Source organism: Ascaphus truei, chromosome 11 (assembly GCF_040206685.1).
Source record: "Ascaphus truei isolate aAscTru1 chromosome 11, aAscTru1.hap1, whole genome shotgun sequence".
Taxonomy (NCBI): Eukaryota; Metazoa; Chordata; class Amphibia; order Anura; family Ascaphidae; genus Ascaphus; species Ascaphus truei.
Window position 1 is genome coordinate 26,660,268 of NC_134493.1, and position 20,842 is coordinate 26,681,109.

Sequence of the window (20,842 nt, forward strand, 5' to 3'; positions counted from 1 at the left end):
ATGTGTATGTTGTATTGTACTTTGCCAGGTTTTTTCTTTTTTCTTTCTTGCACCTCAAAAAAAAAACTTTATTCGTAAGTATTTGGGGGGTTTTTTTCTCCACTTTTTTTTTTCCCTCAAACGTTTCATCTTCCATATACTATTTCTACAGTCAAAATAATATGAAGATTCAGTGACTTCCTGCCATTGGTTAATGTGCTCATCACACCTGAGATTACATAGTTACATAGTAGATGAGGTTAAAAAAAAGACATGCGTCCATCAAATTCAACCTATGCTAATTTTAGGCGACAGATACTTTATCCTATATCTGTACTTACTTATCCAGAGGAAGGCAAACACAAAACCCCAGTGTCATACAGTATCATCCAATGATATCTCATAAGGGGAAAAATAAATTCCTTCCTGACTCCAAGAATTGGCAATCCGATTACTCCCTGGATCAACATTCTTCCCATGTTTACTTATTTGGTATATCCCAGTATACCTTTCTAAAAAGATGTCCAACTTTTTTTTTTTTTAACAAATCTATTATATCTGCCACCATAGTCTCCATGGATCATGAATTCCACATTTTAACCACCCTTACTGTAAAGAACCCTTTCCTTTGTTGCTGGTGAAATCTCCTTTCCTCCAACCTTAAGGGATGACCTGTGTCATTTGTATTGCCCTTGGGATGAATTGTTCTTTTGAAAACTCCTTGTACTAGCCCTGAATATATTTGTATATAGTTATCATATCCCCTCTTCAACGCCTCTTTTTTTTAAATGTAAATATATCTAATTTAGCTAGCCTCTCATAAGTTACTGTAGATTGTCCATCCCCTTTATTAATGTGGTGGCTCTTCTCTGCACTTTCTATAGTTCCATAATGTCTTTTCTAAGGATTGGTGCCCAAAATTGTACTCCATGTTCAAGGTGTGGTTTTACTAATGCTTTATAAAGGGGTATAATTATGTTTACTTCCCTTAGATCCATTGCATGTTTAAAGCAAGATAAGATCTTGTTTGCCTTTGCAGCTACTACATGACTTTGGGCACTATTGCTAAGCCTGCTGTCTACAAGCACTCATAAATCCTTCTCCATCAAGGATTCCCCTAATTTATCCCTATTTCATTTGTAAGTCGCCTGTTTATTCTTGCATCCCAAATGCATAACCTCACATTTACTGTATCTGTATTACACCTCATCTGCCATTTACCTGCCCACGTTTCCAGTCTCTCCAAGTCCTTCTGGAGAGAAATTACATCCTGCTCTGATTCTACTACCTTATACAATTTAGTATCATCAGCAAAGATGGAGACTTTGCTCTCGATGCCAACCTCGAGGTCATTAATAAACAAGTTAACATAACATGCAATGCCTACCAGATGGATTTGCAAAATGCAAAGTTCTATTTTGGGCATATTCTGTATGTGTTGAAGTGGCCAATCTGGCCCTTTTCAGCTGAAATTCAATTGTACTTTTTTTTTTCCAGTCTAAATACCCATCGGCTGCTTTGGCTGGTATAGCATAGACCCCCCTTGTGTTTCAAAAATGATGGTGAACACTCTGCATCTTTAATAAACCAGAGATGGGGGTTCGAGCTCACTTGGTATGATATACTGTGTACACATGGATTGATGCTGCATACACATGCATGGTAATAATGCTGCTGCCACACCTGAGAACGTAGAAGAGAATGTATACTTCACTGCAGTGATTGATCAGAAAACTACCACTTTGAAGAAGTTAAGATCCGTGAAACAGCAGTTCCAATTGAAACCAGAAATACAAACTCTGAATGCCATAATGCCATATAATGGGAGACGGCGCTAATTTAGCAACAAAGAGGCCGAAACCGAGTAGGAAAGCCACATATTGTAATTGTAGATCCTTTTTACGTCTGCTGACGCATGTGAACAATTTGCAAGCGTTTAGAACATTTGTACCATATATATATTTGTTACTTTTAGGTTAAAAGTGTGTTTAAGTACGAAAAACTGCCTTTGGGTGCCTGAGAAACACCAATGAAATTAACAGAAGCAGTCTTTCCACAGGCCATTCTAAAGCGCTTCTCAAGCTTCCCCATGGGCCATAAGTAAGAGTCCAAAAAAAAGTTCTATTTATTGGCAGCTGTTCCAACTAGCGTTTCTAAAAACATTCTGAGAATTCGAGACCATTTGTAATGAGCTTCGCAAGTAGTGCCATCTGCTGGGTAATTGTATAAAGCACGACAGGATCTTGATAGATCTGGTACATTTTAACCACATGTTGCTGTGATACATGAGAGTTCGAGGACTGGAGAATTGCCACAATGGAAACACAAGCCAGACAATGTAAGGGTCTCCATGGAAGCAAATAAGGTCTTTAATGAAGGGAAATCCTTGGTTGTCCTAAGGGCATTGCAATACATGCTAATCATAAGCCGAAAGTTACACAGTATGAGGGTGAACATTCTGATTTAGCTATCCCACTCCATTTGTAATGTTGTTTTTGTCTGCAAGTTTTAAATGTCAATTTCGTTTTACTGGGTTTTAAATTCTTGGAAATGTTTTCCACAACTTTCATTTTTTGCTAATCCGTGTTGAGTACAATGTGAACAGAATAGAGGTTACGTTTTGGGTCGCTACTTTGTGATGACCCTTTTTCTCTTTAAAGTTTATTTTTCCAGGCAAACCTCAAAACGTCAGATCCGTGGAAGAAAATGTATTTTTGAACTTAGAAAGTAAAGCGTTTCAATATCTATGTATTCTGCAGCAGCTGTGCTGTCTCTTCTGATAATTAAGTTTGCTTTGCTGGCTTTAAATCTTTATGGATTTGTGTTTTACATTTCATTAGAAATATCAATTTGAGTACATTGTGAAATGGGGATCTTTCAGCCAATGATTACTTACTGTATGTCAACCTGCCTACCCACTATACTGTAAGGAACGTTGGTGCTATCAAACTTGAACTGGTAATAGAGCTGGAGAAAACATTTCATATTATCCTTTTGGGGTGATAGGGGTGATTATCCTTTTGATAATTTTTTAGAGGGGGAAGAAGTCGGCGCCTCCCTCGTTGGCACTTACAGTAAGCTTGATCCTACTTTCTCATTTTCCATGGCAAAACTTAATTCCTGGTGTGTAGGTCAAGCAGTTGCAACAAGATTGAAAAGGTTTTTATCATGAAGAAAGCATCGTCTGCTTAAAGGAGCAATACAGATAAAATTATATAATATATAACTTTATCAGTTCTTTGGAAGATAATTCTCTCTGGTGGCTGAGCAACTATGTTGTAGAACTGTATTTTGTACTGTACTGGTTACTTCCCCAGGCTTGCATTGTAATTACCCTTCCTGTCCAGGATTCCCCAGGCAGGTAATGTAACCCTGTGCCAGTAATATGTTTTATCTGCCTAGGGGACAGTTAGGCACTAAGGTTTGTCACTGGGTACCAAAATGAGTTCCCCATACTTGTACTGGGCTGAATGGCTATGCCTGTAATGTGATGTGATTTCCTTATGTGTACAATGCATTCCAATTGACCTTGTATTGTGTTGGACCTCTGGAGAATAGCAGTGCCACTGCTTTCAGTCTCTAGGTACAGTACCATGTAGAGGGTATCTTGCTTTGGTTTTTCCAGACCGTGTGCAGCACCTTTCACACTTGGGAACCTAGGCGGTTGTGAAAGGCTTTGTGTTACCCAGACTGCCCGGCATCCTGCTAATTATGGGAGGGTGTAACTGCCCTTTGTACCAGGGCCTCTCTCCTGAGTTTATGAACTCAGTCCTGTGGGATCTGGTTACTTGCGTCCATACATCCTGGGGAGTGTGTGTGTGTGTGTGTGTGTGTCTTCCAGGATGTGAGCCTGCAAATCTTTTTCAAGAATAAACATACTTTTATTCCGACCTTAAGATCCTAGGAGGCCAGCTAGCTGTGTCAGCACCTTTTTTTTTATACCTATCAGGAATAAGGGTACCCAGTCGTCCTTGTGGGCTGAGACCACACCATTTATACTTTTATGGACTTTGTAAATATTGTGTTAGCGCCAAAAGAAACACTTTGTTCTGGTACTAAGAGGATCCAAGGAGGCAAGCTCACTATGGTAGCACCCTTGCATCTAGTGAGATTAGATGTTCTCTGTTCTCCTCTTGTACATATATGTTATGTGTGATTTTACTGTTGACTCTGGATAAATAAACTCCGATTTGTTAAAACTCTGTGTTCTGTCTGGCAATTTTCTAAGATCCTCGTCAGTCCAACCCTGACCGTGACAATGATCTAAAAAGGTACGTGACTTCAGAAAATCAAACAGGTTTTTTTTCCTCCTTACGCAAGGTACCAGAAAGGGGCAGACCCCATCTAAGGCTACGATTTGTGTACTGGATCACCACGTCTATTTAAAACGCATACAGGCACAGAGGTTCAGGGTCCTGAGAATACGAGGGTGCAATCAACCAAAACTGTGGCCACGTCATGGGCTCTCAAGGCTCAAGCATCACCTTCGAAGTCATTTAAAGCAGCTGTGTGTGGTCATCCTTTGACAATTATTTCCATTACAGACCTGACATCCAGTCCTTTGCTGATGCAAGCTGTGGGTGTTACAGGCCATGACTTGTGTACTTTTTGTTTCTCTCCTAATTATTACTACTTGGGTATGTCCCACTAGTGTCACCGCCATGAACGGGAAAAGAGAAAATTGGTCTGTTAACTGTAATTTTCTTTTCCTGGTATCTGGTGGTGTGTATTTTCCATTCTCTTTGTTGTGTGCATACAATATCTTGAAATCCAAAGATGATTGTCTAAAGGGTAAGGGAAGAGCCTTTTATGGACCACCTGCAGAATTTTTTTTCCCCTCCTGTCCTACTCTGGATGGGTTGGAGCTACCCACTAGTATCACTGCCATGAATGGATTCCGGGAAAAGAAAATTACAGTAAGATGATCATACATTTTCACTTATCTACCACTGGATGTGCTGCAGCTTTGTACAAGTCGGGGATATCGGTCAAGTCTTGCAACTTAGAGCAGTAGACCAAAAACGTGAAAATGGTGTCACTTTGTCAATGAATTTGGTGCTTTGTTCTAATTTTTGCTTTACTTGCACCTGTAAGCATTTTGGGGAGTGGTTGTTAGTCGGCACAATATATTATGAGATGTTTTTAAATTGTCCCCGGTAACTGCAGTTTTTGTTTTTCCTTCTCCAAGGGGCTGAGGAGGCACCAGTCTCTGCTCCTTAGCGGTTTGCGCCCAATATAAAGAATAAGATTAACAAACCTAATTCATATATTTCTCACGCAAATAAAAGTTGGTGCTCTGTTTTGGAGCAAATCTTACCATTTTTATACATATCCCTACTTTCCAGTGACATATGCAGGGTTCTGACAATACCCATTCACTGAAACCTTTTTTCCCCTTGTATGGTAGTATTGTGTAAATTTGAAGAGACCGTCATTTCTGTTAACGTTTTTAAGTTTGAGATTACTTTTGATATATTTGACTAAGTATTCTGGAGGAGTTTGCTTAAATTGGAAGCTTATCATAGTTCCTTGTACAGCAGCGCTTCAGATTTGCTAACTTTTCTTTCCCAGACTTTAATTTTAATGTAACTTAAGTGGCTACAAAGGATGAATCCATGAAAGACTCTAAAATGAAATATTCCAATCCCATTAATGATTATAACATTCAATCCTTGTTTCTCTTGAAGCACACACTTGCTAATGAGCGGCCAATCTTGTTTTCTAACAATGTGCTCAGAAGGACTTGGAGAGACTGGAAACTTGAGCAGGTAAATGGCAGATGAGGTTTAATACAGATAAATGTAAGGTTATGCATTTGGGAAGCAAGAATAAACAGGCGGCTTACAAATGAAATGGGAATAAATTGGGGGAATCCTTGATGGAGAAGGATCTTGGAGTGCTTGTAGACAGACAGCAGGCTTAGCAATAGTGCCCAAAGGCAAACAAGATCTTATCTTGCATTAAAAGGGCAATAGATGGAAGGGAAGTAAACATAAGTATGCCGCTTTGCAAAGCATTAGTAAGACCACACCTTGAATATGGAGTACAATTTGGGGCACCATTCCTTAGAAAAGACATTATGGAATTAGAGAGAGTGCAGAGAAGAGCCACCAAATTAATAAAGGTCATGGACAATCTAACTTATGAGGAGAGGCTACCTAAATTAGATTTATTTACATTAGAAAAGAGGCATCTAAAAGAGGGTGTGTGATAACTATACAAATATATTCAAGGGCAGTACAAGGAGCTTTCAAATGAACTATTCATCCCACGGGCAGTACAAAGGACTCGGGGGCATCCCTTAAGGTTGGAGGAAAGGAGGTTTCACCAGCAACAAAGAAAAGGGTTCTTTACAGTAATGGCAGTTATAATGCAGGATTTATTACCCATGGAGACTGATGGCAGATACAAAAGATTTGTTCAAAAAAAGGTTGGACATCCTTTTAAAAAGGAAAGGTATACCAAATAAGTAGCATGGGAAGGATGTTGATCCAGGGAGTAATCCGATTGCTAATTCTTGTCAGGAAGGATTTTTTTCCCCCTTATGAGATATCATTGGATGGTATGACACTGGGGTTTTTTGTTTTTCCTTCCTCTGGATCAATAAGTAAGTATAGATATAGGATAAAGTATCTGTTGTCAAAAATTAGCATAGGTTGAACTTGGACGTACGTCTTTTTTCAACCTCATCTACTATGTAATTATATAACTATGCTGCTAGTTACAGTATCTGACAATTAGGATACATTCTTGTCTTATTTCACACATGGGGATAAACCCACAAACTCTATTTACAATATATTCTATTTATATGTAGACTGCAGTTTCTTCTCTATCCAGCAAAGCATTCATTACTTGTTATGATCGGTTCATGGAACAGAAGACAACAACCATGTATACTGCCTATGTTACTCCTTTCACAATTTAAGCTACAGTGGGATAAGTGGCATTATTGCTACAGCATTCAATACTTATTTTGGATTTTATTTATACATTAAGGGAATACTCTTGGAATGAAAGACGAGCAGGATACTTGTAACCCAATTAAGAACTCTTTTAGCTCGTTCCACCTCAAAATAATTGACACTTTTTGATCCGAATGTGATGAGACCCTACTTGACAGCTCACTATAATAATAACTTTGAGACTGCCTTTATTGGACCTGAAAGAAAAAGAAAAATCTGTTTACAGTGCTATCTATGAAACAGAGAAAAACCCGGGCGCTCCCTGATTGAGTTCTTAAGAACAGGGGCAATGTGACAATGAACTTTATAACCTTATCTAACCTGCCAAGGTCATAAAAAAACATTTTTTTCAGTGCTGAAATCTTTTTATTCTGGGCCAGTGTTGGGTTGAACCATACTTTAAAAATGACCGTTGCCAATAAAAGATACCGAAAACTCTGTCTACACAAAGTCTCAGTCCGGTCATAAATCTCAACCACCCCAGTGTACATCTGCGTTGCCCCAAAATCGGACAGCCTGATGGGGCTCCCCAAGAACTGCTCCCCTCTGCACAGGACCAGCATGCTAAGGGTTACCGTGCTTGTACTTTGTGGAACGTCAACCCCCACCCACTGGAATGTTAATGAGCCAAGAGGACACAAAGGTCTTTTTGTTCACAGCTGTAGCAGATTCAATCTCAACCACCCCAGTGTACATCTGCGTTGTCCCAAAGGCGGACAGCCTGTGGCGCAGCCAAAGGGTGTGAGCTGTTTGCTGCCGTTCACTGATGTTCAGTGATGTTAAAGCTGCTCTATTTCAATCTGAAACTCATAAGCCCCTTTATCCCTTGTACCCAATTTTCCAACTCTATCTGTGCATGAAATGTCTGTGAATTTACTAAGTAACCCTGTTCTTTTCATGTAACCATGTATTATTTATAACTCTGTGCCCAGAAAACGAGAGGTAACCCTCAATGTATTACTTACTTCCTGGTAAAAGGTTTTTATAAATGAATCTGATTTAAGATATTGGCAGTTTGAGATCTCACTCTCCAAAATGAGATTAGCAGTACTTCGTTTGTGAAATAAATACAAAAACAACCATTCTCTTATAGGAAAATTCTTTATTAACATTAAAAAAAAAAGTTACAGCAGGACACAAGTAGAGGTAAAATGTTAATGAAATTCACTTTTGTACCCTGTTGAGAATTCTTAAATCATCATGTCTGTTAGTCAAGAGTGAATCCGTTTCCTTGCATATAAATGCTTCAACATCTTGCAAAGGTCTCTTGCAAGTGCTTATATAGTATGTTATTCCTTCTTTTAGAAAAAGACATCGTATACATCATGTGAAACCGGCATGTTATGGCTGACTTTCAAATATGCCAATGTCATGCTGCAAATAAAACAAAAGTATACCGGTAAGAATGAAAAGGTTTCTAAATAAAGCATAGTCGATACATGCATCAGTTTGAACTTGAGTCAAAGCAGCAACGCCTCCTACTTTTGATTTTTTACAGCATGGGAACCGGTTCTCCGGAGTGGAGCTGTGCTATTTGCAGCCTCGGGGGCCCCTGTTATTGAGTTACTTACCAGTAGTTACTCGGCTTGAAATCGCCTTCCAGGGAAAACAAATTGTCAGCTCTTGCAGGTGCAATGTCCTTGGTTGCGGCTCCCTATTAGGTGGCCATTGAAAGCATTTAAACAGAAGTAACGTCGTTACCTTCACCTGTAGGTATCTCGGGAACCAGGGGAGCTGCAAATATTGTGTTTCAGCTCAGGAGGCCCCCCCCAATGGTGGGGGAAGGGGGTGGAATGGTGGTATTGCTGCTTTTAAGATGCAAAATACACTTGTATACAGTGAGAGGCAGAGCAACCCACATTAACTCCCATTAAAGTAAATTGAACTTTGGGTGCGTTTTTTACCATGAATACCCCGCGCTTTTGCATTTTACCATCACAGATTTACACATTTTGGGTGGGACAATTGTATCTCCCCCTGTGTCCAAACCTAGAGATGTCCCTGTACGACTGATGTAGTCCTGCAACAGGAGAACATGGAGATATAGATAGATATAGATAGCCAGATAGAAAGACTCCACTAAGATTCCCCAGCCAAGGAACAACGTCACTAGTCCCTCACAAGTTATACATGAATTACTGACTTACACAGACCCCTCCACTCCAAATAAAAAATACCATTATTCTTACCTCTTCATGAAACCTGAGTGATAAATAGAGCTGCCTCTTATGTGATTATGTGCGGAGATGGAGGGAGCGAGGCGACTACATAAAGGTGCGAAACTGCAGAGCGTGCAGGCAGTGTGGCTGTCCCTGCCGGAGCCTCGACACCAGCACCCCACAATGCCTTGTGCTTAAAGCCGACGATCCGCAAGAGCAAGGCATTGTGGGGTGCTAGTGCTGAGGCTCCGGCGGTGATGGCCACACTGCCTGCACACGCTCTGCAGTTTCCCGCCACAGTGTCCTGTCCAATCACAACTTGATAATTAGTCCTTTCAACCTAAAAGAGGTGTGTGTGTGTATGTGTGTATATATATATATATATATATATATATATATATATATATATAATCAAAAAATAAATAGATGATACCGTTCTGTGGCTAACGAAATGCTTTTATTTGTGCGAGCTTTCGAGATACACTGATCTCTTCTTCCGGCGATGTTACAATGAATGAAGCAAGGATAACTTAAAAACAGTATCTCTTGGAATGTTATCTGTGCTTCTCCTTCCCCCGGTGTGGATGTGTTTTATGGCTAGAGGTGTCAAAGGGTAACTGAAAGCAAGTGAAGAAAGAGTGCTTCACTTGCTTTCAGTAACCCTTTGACACCTCTAGCCATAAAACACATCCACACGGGGGAAGGAACAGCACAGATAACATTCCAAGAGACACTGTTTTTAAGTTATCCTTGCTTCATTCATTGTAACATCGCCGGAAGAAGAGATCAGTGTATCTCGAAAGCTCGCACAAATAAAAGCATTTCGTTAGCCACAGAACGGTATCATCTATTTATTTTTTGATTATTGAAGCTCGGCTAACACGGTACTGATACCTCTACATATATATATATATATATATATATATATATATATATATATATATATATATATATATATATATATATATATATATATATATATATATATATATATATATATATATGTGTATATAATCAGATCTAAACCTACTAAGCTCTTAAAATATATACCTACTAAGCGTTAAGATCTATATCTACTAATCTCTAATCTGTAAACTCTATATCTACTTATCTCTAATCTCTTGCCCTTAATTTCCACTCATGCTGGACTAAGGGGATTTGTCCATGTGCATACACGCACACTAGTCAATGAACACAGACTGCTGCTTTTCGATGTACCTATCTATGCAAATAAAAAAAGGATTCATAGCTTACATGGATCTGCATTTGCACCTTTGCTCAGTACCGGAGGTTTTGTCAACATGTGAAGAGGTTACATATTTCCCCCTAGCCAGTGTTGTGGCACTGATTTAATTCCACAACTCCCTTGTTGGGAAACGAAGACGACAATGTGCTCAAGCAGACAAATAGATTTGTTAGCGATTCTGCCCTGAATCCTTAATGTTTTAATGATGTGGTAATATGGTTTACAAATGTCAGTAAATACTACTTCGTTTTATTATCGTCCAACCAGAAAGTCAGCATTTCCCATTAGCAACTCAGCAGTGCTCGTGGCAGACAAATTACCATTGTACAATGCAGTGCTTCATTTCCATCATAGAGCACTTGGCGCAGATATGTATTTGCATCTATTACTTTCAGTAAATGTGTTTCTGCTTAGAGGAAAACACACTGTGGGAAGGTCATTATGTTTTACAGCAGCATGATGAGCCTTAGAAGAAAGGAGTAGCAGCTTTGTATACGTCCACTGAATGAACTGTACATCCTGTACATTGATGATGTCACAGTTTACATGCACTATAGAGCTTGGATTATTACATTAAAGTGTGCCACGTGACATTGCTTTTAGACTGTCGTTGGCTAACTCTAATCAAATTGTTGTATATTTGAAACCACTACACTACTTGTACGGTGTTTCTCAACAAGGGTGCCGGGGAATCCTGGTGTGCCCTAACCCTCTGCCAAGGGTGCCGTTGCCCTAGTGGAAAAAACTTGGCTGGCTTTTCGGCTGGCACCCCCCGCACTTCCTGGAGACGTAGAGCAGTGTTTGTCTTCCGGGGTCCCTGGGAATCCCTGAAAGGTTTCTTGGAATTCTCTGGTCATTTGAAAAATGTACCAAATACAGAAGAATTTACAATGCATCTGATCTCGGACGCGTTATTAGAGAGGGTTGGGTTTCCTTACAATGCATCTGATCTCAGACACGCTATTAGAGAGAGTTGGGGTTCCTTACAATGCATCTGATCTCGGACGCGCTATTAGAGAGGGTTTTGGTTCCTTACAATGCATCTGATCTCAGACGCGTTATTAGAGAGGGTTGGGGTTCCTTACAATGCATCTGATCTCAGACGTGCTATTAGAGAGGGTTGGGGTTCCTTACAATGCATCTGATCTCAGACATGCTATTAGAGAGGGTTGGGGTTCCTTACAATGCATCGGATCTCGGACGCGCTATTAGAGAGGGTTGGGGTTCCTTACAATGCATCTGATCTCAGACACGCTATTAGAGAGGTTTGGGGTTCCGCAGAATTTCACATAGGGTTCCATAAACAAAAAAAGGTTGGAAACCTCTGACGCAGAGTCTGCAATCCGCCTCTCCTCACCAGAAAGTGCATAACGCGCCCACTGTGCAGCTGTCATGTTTGAGGTGTGTGGGAAGATTGGAGCAAAGCGGGAAGAAGTGAGGGGCTTTGTGTAGGGAGGAGAATGTGATTGCTTTACAGTATGTGAGGAGTAAGAGAGGAATGTGCTGTTTATGAAGGTGGAGTGTGTAAGAAAAGCGTGGGTGTGTGCTTGTGAAAAGAATGGTGTGTGTGTGTATACGTGTAACCATGGAAGGGGATGAGTAAGGTTTAAAAAGGAAGGGTGCCACAAGATTTTTTTTAAAAATCCTCCAGTGGTGCCCTTGATCACAAAAGGTTAAGGGCCAGGGATTTAGGTAATAGATCAAACTTTATTTGGCAAAACAAATAAGCAGAACTTTGTCACCTAGAGCTTATTAGGACTTGGAGAAAGTCCCAACATGTTCTGCAGGTGTTATGCCTCCCCTTGGCGTGACTGCCAGATGGAGAAGTTCCAACTACAGTATTTGGGCAAACTAGAGATCGGCTGAATGCCATGTATATGGCAATTCTTTTGGAAGACTTTTCTCTGTCTTTTGGTAGTCGCAGTTTACATGGCCCAATATTGGTTGCCCACTTTTCTGAGCTGTTCATAGCACATCTGATTTAGAACAAAAGTATCACCTAATTGGTCGCTCTGCAAAGGGTGGACTACATGGCTCTACAGTATATGAAAGGGCAGGAGAGGAAAACACCAAAATAAACACTTAAGGACTTGCTGGAAGGCGTTATTTCCCTACTCGGAGATCCTATTGTTTTTGTTGCTGGGAAGAGAATATAATACTCTTCACATCACTGTTGTATTGCTAAATGCTGTTCGTACTTACCACATTGGGAAGGTATTTCTATAGGGACAAAGTTTCTGTTGCACAAATGAACATATGCTGCTGCCAGGTTACAGATTGCTTTGATCTCATTTGAGTCACAGATGTCTCCTGTGCACATGCTATAGAAAGGCGTCGGATCAACCTAAGTCAGAAAATGGAATAACATCTTTGTTACCGGCTTCTTGATTGGTTAGCTTTCTTTGTGTGTCATTTTTGGGCTTTTGTGTAAATAAGAAAATGAACTGGAACATGGAACACGTTAAAGCAGCATTCCAAGCAATGTTCTGCATGTGTTTTATTTAAAAAAAACAAAAAAAACAGTCCTGCAGTATTAGGCCGCGGACATGGTCAGCGCTTAGCCGCTGAGCCGCGCTCATGCTTGTCAGTGAGCCCTTGCAGCCGCAGTGAGAGCGGCTCTAGCAGGGGCTCGCGCACGCTTCCGCAGGCGTGCTGAGGCGTAGCAGACAAAACATTTTTAGTTTAAGCTCTGACGGGAGCGGAGGGCCGGTAGTAAGGCCAGGGAAAGCACCCACTTTCCCTCAGCCTCCGCGCGCCTCCGCACGGCTGCAGTCCTATGGACTCAGCCTCAGACTAGATAATACTTACTACCTTTTTTTAATTTTAAAATTCAACTCTTCATGACATTTTTAATGAGTTTTAATATACTGAGCATCCTTTGATTTCTATAGCAGGTATTAGCACACTTCCCAAGCAGTGCAAGATCTTTGCAACACTTTCCTGTGATAATATGTTGCCAATATTCCCAGCAGTTTGAGCTGCAAACTGTAACAATAGATAATCTTACTGTACTAAGGTAAGAATACAGTGTTGCTCTGAGTTACACTGACAGAAGGATTGATTGAAACTGAAAGGCAGCCATTTGGTGAACCCTGGGAAGCAGGATTTTGCTGATCGATCAGGTTAGAACAAATCGATCGGCAGCTTAGGTAATGAGTGAAAACTCAAGGTAAACCATTTCTTTTTTTAAATGAAGCTGCTTGCACTGTCTCCTTGAAATACAAATGCTGCTTTTTATGCATGTTGGAGAATGCCATGATATGGAGTTATACAAAGGGCTGTCACATTATTCTTAATACATGTTAAACTTACTACTTTGAAGCAGTTTCTGAGTACTGAGTGGGCTCCTTGGAACAAGGCTTTGCACAGTTTCTGATGAGGAGCAGTAGGACAGGCCTTTCCTTTCTTTCGTACAAAGCTACACTGGCTGTCAACCTGGTGAAAATACGTTTTAACGTTAAACCGAACCAAAAAAAAAAAATCATCTTTAAAGCAGCATTTTATTCAAAACCCTGTTTTTTAATCAGTTGTGTAATATTGGATAATACTTACTTCATTCGCCCCACCCTGTTTTCCCCCCACTCATTATGCCCTTTGTAATGTGTTTTAATGCATTAAGCTTCCTTGGCTTGCTATAGCAACCACTTACATAGTTACATAGTAGATCAGATTGAAAAAAGACATACGTCCATCAAGTTCAACCTATGCTAAATCTAGACGACAGATACTTTATCCTATATCCGTACTTATAGTATATTGATTCAGAGGAAGGCAAACAATAAACCCCAGTAAAATATAATTTAATGATATCTCATAAGGGGAAAAATTAATTCCTTCCTGACTCCAAATATTGGCAATCGGATTACTCCCTGGATCAACATCCTTCTCATGTTTACTTATTTGGTATATCCCTGTATACCTTTCTAAAAAGATATCTATTGTATCTGCCATCACAGTCTCCATAAGTAATGAATCCCACACTGTAACTGCCCTTACTGTAAAGAACCCTTTCCTTGCTGGTGAAATCTCCTTTCCTCCAACCTAAAGGGATGACCCTGTGGCGTTTTGTACTGCCCGTGGGATGAACAGTTCTTTTGAAAGCTCCTTGTATTGTCCCCGAATATATTTGTATATAGGCATAGACGCCTCCTTTCTAATGTAAACAAATCTAATTGAGCTAATTTAGGAAGCCACATCTTTCCCTATTTTGAAATAGGCAGCCACATTGTGTGCCCTGGGAAGCAGGATCTTCGCCGATCGATCACGGGAGAAGGGGTCGATCAGCAGTTTAGATAATTACATTGTCACAAGTGTAAGGAGCTACTGCATTTATTAAAACAAGAAAAACAAAAATGGGCAAGAGGAAATGCTTCTTCAAAGAACAGATTTTATATTTTCCAGGAAAAGAATAAAACCTATAAAGTTACATAGAAACATATATAATCAATTACATGAATAGTCGATAAAATATATATGTCAGATTACACAAGAAAAGGGGAGAGTAAATAGAACTAAACCTAATAGTCCAATCTCCATTCCTCCTTCCGAACGTAATTTCCAAAAGGTATCTCAGAAATACAGTATTGATACATGATATCAGTGCTTTACTCAGCCTGAAAACTACAAAGTATCAAAGGTGGAACTTCTAGCATTCATTACGTTCTAGTCACGCCTCCTCGTTTATAATCTAGTCACGCCTCCTGGTATATAATCTAGTCATGCCTCCTCGTTTATAATCTAGTCACGCCACCTCGTTTATAATCTAGTCACGCCTCCTCGTTTATAATCTAGTCACGCCTCCTCGTTTATAATCTAGTCACGCCTCCTCGTTTATAATCTAGTCACGCCACCTCGTTTATAATTTAGTCACGCCTCCTCGTTTATAATCTAGCCACGCCTCCTCGTTTATAATCTAGCCACGCCTCCTCGTTTATAATCTAGTCACGCCTCCTCGTTTATAATCTAGTCACGCCTCCTCGTTTATAATCTAGTCACGCCTCCTCGTTTATAATCTAGTCACGCCTCCTGGTTTATAATCTAGTCACGCCTCCTCGTTTATAATCTAGTCACGCCTCCTCGTTTATAATCTAGTCACGCCTCCTCGTTTATAATCTAGTCACGCCTCCTCGTTTATTATCTAATCACGCCTCCTCTTTTATTATGTTTAAGAAGTCATTGATAGCAATATAAATTATCAGCATTCCATGGAAATCTCTCGCACTTAAATGTGGTAAGCAGTGTAATAGTGTGACAGCTCGCAAAATTACATTTTGGACAGGCGCTAATTACTTTAAATGCATATATATATAATGGTTTTTGAGGCAAAAAGTGACACTGTGTGCTCATTTGCATGTCATTTCCCAGAATCCCTTGCTGCAGTGGAAGTGCTGTATGCTGGGTGATAATGGGGAAAGGCGGGGTTGCAGACCTGCCTAAAACATGCAGATGAGCATACAGTTGTATTTGCATATATATATATATATATATATATATATACAGTGCTCGACAAATAATGATAACCACTCGCCCGTTGCGTTTTTTTTTTTTTTTTTTAATAAATAAATAATCTCCCTCCCTGATTGGGTTAACGCGGGGAAGAGCTCCTTCCCCTGATCTCCTCCCCCTGCTGATCTCCTCCCGTGAGTCAGGGGGAGCCCGGCCAGGTGCCTGTTCATTACATTTTAAAAAAAAGTTAAAAAAAAATGGCGGCGATTTCCTTGGTCCCGGCGCGCATGCACAGGGCAAGCAGGGTGTCCTGCCCTCTGTGCTGCCTGTGGGCCCTCTGTGCTGCCTGTGGGCCCGCTGCCTGCCCTCCCCAGCAACCCAGAATCCCCCGCACCCTCACCCCCCGCTCCCCACGTGGGACGGAGGGAGAAGCCCAAAACAAGCGCCGCGCGCAATCTAGCCCCCTCCGCTCCCTCCCCCCCCTCCCCCCTCCGCTCCCTACGTGGGACGGAGGGGGAAGCCCAAAGCAAGCCCCGCGCGCAACCCACGTGGGACGGAGGGGGAAGCGCCAACCCAGCTTCCCCCGTGCGCGCCTCCTGCGCATGATCTCCCCCTAATCACCTGCCCCCGATCCCCGCTTGGTGTTCGGGGAGCGTGCTTCGGGGGGGGAGGGGCCTGCTGCCGTGCGGAGGGGCCTGCTGCCTTAAGGAGGGGCCTGCTGCCGTGCGGAGGGGCCTGCTGCCTTAAGGAGGGGCCTGCTGCCATGCGGAGGGGCCTGCTGCCGCGTGCGACCCGGTGAGTGTGTGTGTGACAGAGTGAGTGTCTGTGAGTGAGTGTCTGGGAGTGAGTGTCTGGGAGTGAGTGTCTGTGAGTGAGTGTCTGAGTGAGTGTGTCTGAGTGAGTGTGTCTGTGAGTGAGTGTGTCTGTGTGCGTGCCTGTGTGTGTGTGCGTGCCTGTGTGTGTGTGTGTGTGTGTGTGTGTGTGTGTCAGAGCGAGTGTGTGTCTCTGAGTGTTCTGAGTGAGTGTGTCTCTGAGTGAGTGTGTCTCTGCATGAGTGAGTGTGTCTAAGTGAGTGTGTCTGAGTGAGTGTGTCTGAGTGAGTGTGTCTAAGTGAGTGTGTCTGAGTGAGTGTGTCTGAGTGAGTGTCTCTGAGTGAGTGTGTCTCTGAGTGAGTGTGTCTCTGCGTGTGTGTCTCTGCGTGTGTGTGCCTGTGTGTGTCTGAGTGAGTGTGCCTGTGTGTGTGCCTGAGTGAGTGTGTGTCTGAGTGTCTCTGCGTGAGTGTGTCTCTGCGTGAGTGTGTCTCTGCGTGTGTGTCTCTGCGTGTCTGTGAGTGTGTGTGTCTGTGAGTGTCACCCTCTCCCTGTGTCGCCCTCGCCTTCTCCCTGTGTCGCCCTCGCCCTCGCATTCTCGCCCTCGCACTCTCTCTGTCTTTGTCTCACATTCTCTCTCTCTGTCTCTCTTTTTCTGTGTGTCTCTCTTTTTCTGTGTGTCTCTCTTTTTCTGTGTGTCTCTCTTTTTCTGTGTGTCTCTCTTTTTCTGTGTCTCTCTCTTTTTCTGTGTCTCTCTCTTTTTCTGTGTCTCTCTCTTTTTCTGTGTCTCTCTCTTTTTCTGTGTCTCTCTCTTTTTCTGTGTCTCTCTCTTTTTCTGTGTCTCTCTCTCTCTGGCTCTCTGGCCGAGTCCATAGAAGGACAGGCCGTGCTGAGGCGTGCGGACGCTCCGTGCTGAGCCCCTGCATCCTCAATGAGGATGCCTTGAGAGGGGGCTCACGCGAGCGTCCGCAGGCGTGCTGAGGCGCTGGATTTTTCAGCCGACAGCAAAACTGTTTTTCAGAGCACTGTCGGCTGAAAACATGCAATCAGCGCGGAGCAGCGTCAACGTCACGGCGCCATGACGTTGACGTCGGTGCGTCGCGGGGGATTGGCCCAGCGACGTCACTGCCCCGCCTCCGTCAGTCTCCCCCCGTCTCCCGATCGCGCCCGCTGGCTCGCCTGCATGGGCATGAAATCGCGCAGATTTCAGCAGGCGAGCCTCAGCGTCAGCGCGGTTCCGAACTGCTCACCCCTCTATGGCCCCAGCCTTAGTCTCTCTCTCTCCGTCTCTCTGTCTCTCTTTATCCGTCTCTCTGTCTCTCTCTATCCGTCTCTGTCTCTCTCTCTCTGTCTCTCTCCCACCCTCTCTGTCTCTCTCCCACCCTCTCTTTCTCTCTCCCACCCTCTCTCTCTCTCCCACCCTCTCTCTCTCTCCCACCCTCTCTCTCTCCCACCCTCTCTCGCTCTCTCTCTCTCTCTCTCTCGCTCTCTCTCTCTCCCCCTCTCTCTCGCTCTCTCTCTCTCCCCCTCTCTCTCTCTCTCTCTCCCACTCCCACTCTCTCTCACTCCCACTCTCTCTCTCCCACTCTCTCTCACTCCCACTCTCTCTCTCCCACCCACTCTTTCTCTCTCCCACCCTCTCTCTCTCTCTCTCTCTCTCCCTCTCTCTCTCTCTCCCACCCTCTCTCTCTCTCTCTCCCACCCTCTCTCTCTCTCTCCCACCCTCTCTCTCTCTCTCCCACCCTCTCTCTCTCTCTCTCTCTCTCTCTCTCTCTCCCACTCTCTCTCCCACTCTCTCTCCCACTTCCACTCTCTCTCTCACTCCCACTCTCTCTCTCCCACTCTGTGAGGGTTTGGGAGTCACGCCGCCCTCGGCGTGCTCCTCACTCACCTACAGCTCCGACGGAGATCCCCGCAGCACACTCTCATTCCCTCACCGGAGCGCCGGTCACTGCTTCACGTGGGCGCGCGCGCGCACGCCAGGACTGCACTTCTAATCTCGTGCTGTCGGCTTCACCCGGTCACGCGCACGCAAACCCCGCTATACGGAGGCATGGCCACACGGCGTCGCCTCAACCCCGTAAAGGTACAGCGCATCAAAACATTGCTGCAATCAAATGCACTCAGACTACTGGGCTTTATGGCTCCTCCCATGGGACTCATTCTGGACCTATCCCTGCGGTATCCTGGCCCTTCTACACACCTCCACCTTGCTGCACTGCTATTGGACCCTCTCTCCTATATATACCTGGCAGAATCACTGACTCGTTGGCTGAGCATAGAACCAGTTGTTCTCACCATTCTCTGCCTCCCTAGTTCTCTTTGCAGACTTCCTCGTGAACCGAACCGGCTTCCGCTACGTCTTCCTGTACCTCTGGCAACCTGAACTCGGCATACGGCTACACGACTCTCCGCACCTCTGGCTTCCCGATCCTGGCTTACGGTAAACTACAACGTCCCTCTCTCCAACCCCGGACTTGGCAAACGGCCTTCCTACCAACCGTACCTCTCCTACCCCGATCCGGAACCCCAGACCAATCTACTCTCAAGACGTGCCCACGTGGCTGTGGGTGGCGTTCTAACCTTTCCCACCTCAGCACCGCGGTCCCGTCTCGTTTGTGGTGAGCACATCCTTACACACTCTCTCTCTCTCTCTCCCACTCTCTCTCTCCCACTCCCACTCTCTCTCTCTCTCTCCCACTCTCTCTCTCTCCCACTCTCTCTCTCTCTCTCCCACTCTCTCTCTCTCCCACTCTCTCTCTCTCCCACTCTCTCTCTCTCCCACTCTCTCTCTCTCCCACTCTCTCTCTCCCACTCTCTCTCTCTCCCACTCTCTCTCTCTCCCACTCTCTCTCTCTCCCACTCTCTCTCTCTCTCCCACTCTCTCTCTCTCTCCCACTCTCTCTCTCCCCCACTCTCTCCCCCTCTCCCACTCCCACTCTCTCTCTCTCCCACTCCCACTCTCTCCCACTCCCACTCTCTCTCTCTCTCTCCCACTCCCACTCTCTCCCACTCCCACTCTCTCTCTCCCACTCTCTCTCTCTCCCACTCCCTCCCACTCTCTCTCTCTCCCACTCTCTCTCTCTCCCACTCTCTCTCTCTCCCACTCTCTCTCTCTCCCACTCTCTCTCTCTCCCACTCTCTCTCTCCCACTCTCACTCCCACTCTCTCTCTCTCTCTCTCCCACTCTCTCTCCCACTCTCTCTCCCACTCCCACTCTCTCTCTCACTCCCACTCTCTCTCTCCCACTCTGTGAGGGTTTGGGAGTCACGCCGCCCTCGGCGTGCTCCTCACTCACCTACAGCTCCGACGGAGATCCCCGCAGCACACTCTCATTCCCTCACCGGAGCGCCGGTCACTGCTTCACGTGGGCGCGCGCGCGCACGCCAGGACTGCACTTCTAATCTCGTGCTATCGGCTTCACCCGGTCACGCGCACGCAAACCCCGCTATACGGAGGCATGGCCACACGGCGTCGCCTCAACCCCGTAAAGGTACAGCGCATCAAAACATTGCTGCAATCAAATGCACTCAGACTACTGGGCTTTATGGCTCCTCCCATGGGACTCATTCTGGACCTATCCCTGCGGTATCCTGGCCTTCTACACACCTCCACCTTGCTGCACTGCTATTGGACCCTCTCTCCTATATATACCTGGCAGAATCACTGACTCGTTGGCTGAGCATAGAACCAGTTGTTCTCACCATTCTCTGCCTCCCTAGTTCTCTTTGCAGACTTCCTCGTGAACCGAACCGGCTTCCGCTACGTCTTCCTGTACCTCTGGCAACCTGAACTCGGCATACGGCTACACGACTCTCCGCACCTCTGGCTTCCCGATCCTGGCTTACGGTAAACTACAACGTCCCTCTCTCCAACCCCGGACTTGGCAAACGGCCTTCCTACCAACCGTACCTCTCCTACCCTGATCCGGAACCCCAGACCAATCTACTCTCAAGACGTGCCCACGTGGCTGTGGGTGGCGTTCTAACCTTTCCCACCTCAGCACCGCGGTCCCGTCTCGTTTGTGGTGAGCACATCCTTACACACTCTCTCTCTCTCTCTCCCACTCTCTCTCTCCCACTCCCACTCTCTCTCTCTCTCTCCCACTCTCTCTCTCTCCCACTCTCTCTCTCTCTCTCCCACTCTCTCTCTCTCCCACTCTCTCTCTCTCCCACTCTCTCTCTCTCCCACTCTCTCTCTCTCCCACTCTCTCTCTCCCACTCTCTCTCTCTCCCACTC

General features: G+C 44.3%; 1 protein-coding gene across 1 annotated transcript in view; it reads right to left on the minus strand.

Annotated features, from left to right (window-relative positions):
- Positions 1 to 8,026: 8,026 nt before the first annotated feature.
- Positions 8,027 to 20,842, minus strand: part of LOC142463092 (uncharacterized) — a 291,163-nt gene continuing 278,347 nt past the window's right edge. Inside the window, exons 72-74 of the mRNA XM_075565366.1 lie at positions 13,662 to 13,784; positions 12,552 to 12,693; positions 8,027 to 8,318 (exon numbers count right to left, since the gene is read on the minus strand). Of these exons, the coding sequence (XP_075421481.1) occupies positions 8,314 to 8,318; positions 12,552 to 12,693; positions 13,662 to 13,784 (270 nt within the window). The 3' untranslated portion in view covers positions 8,027 to 8,313. The remainder of the gene's footprint in view (positions 8,319 to 12,551; positions 12,694 to 13,661; positions 13,785 to 20,842) is intronic.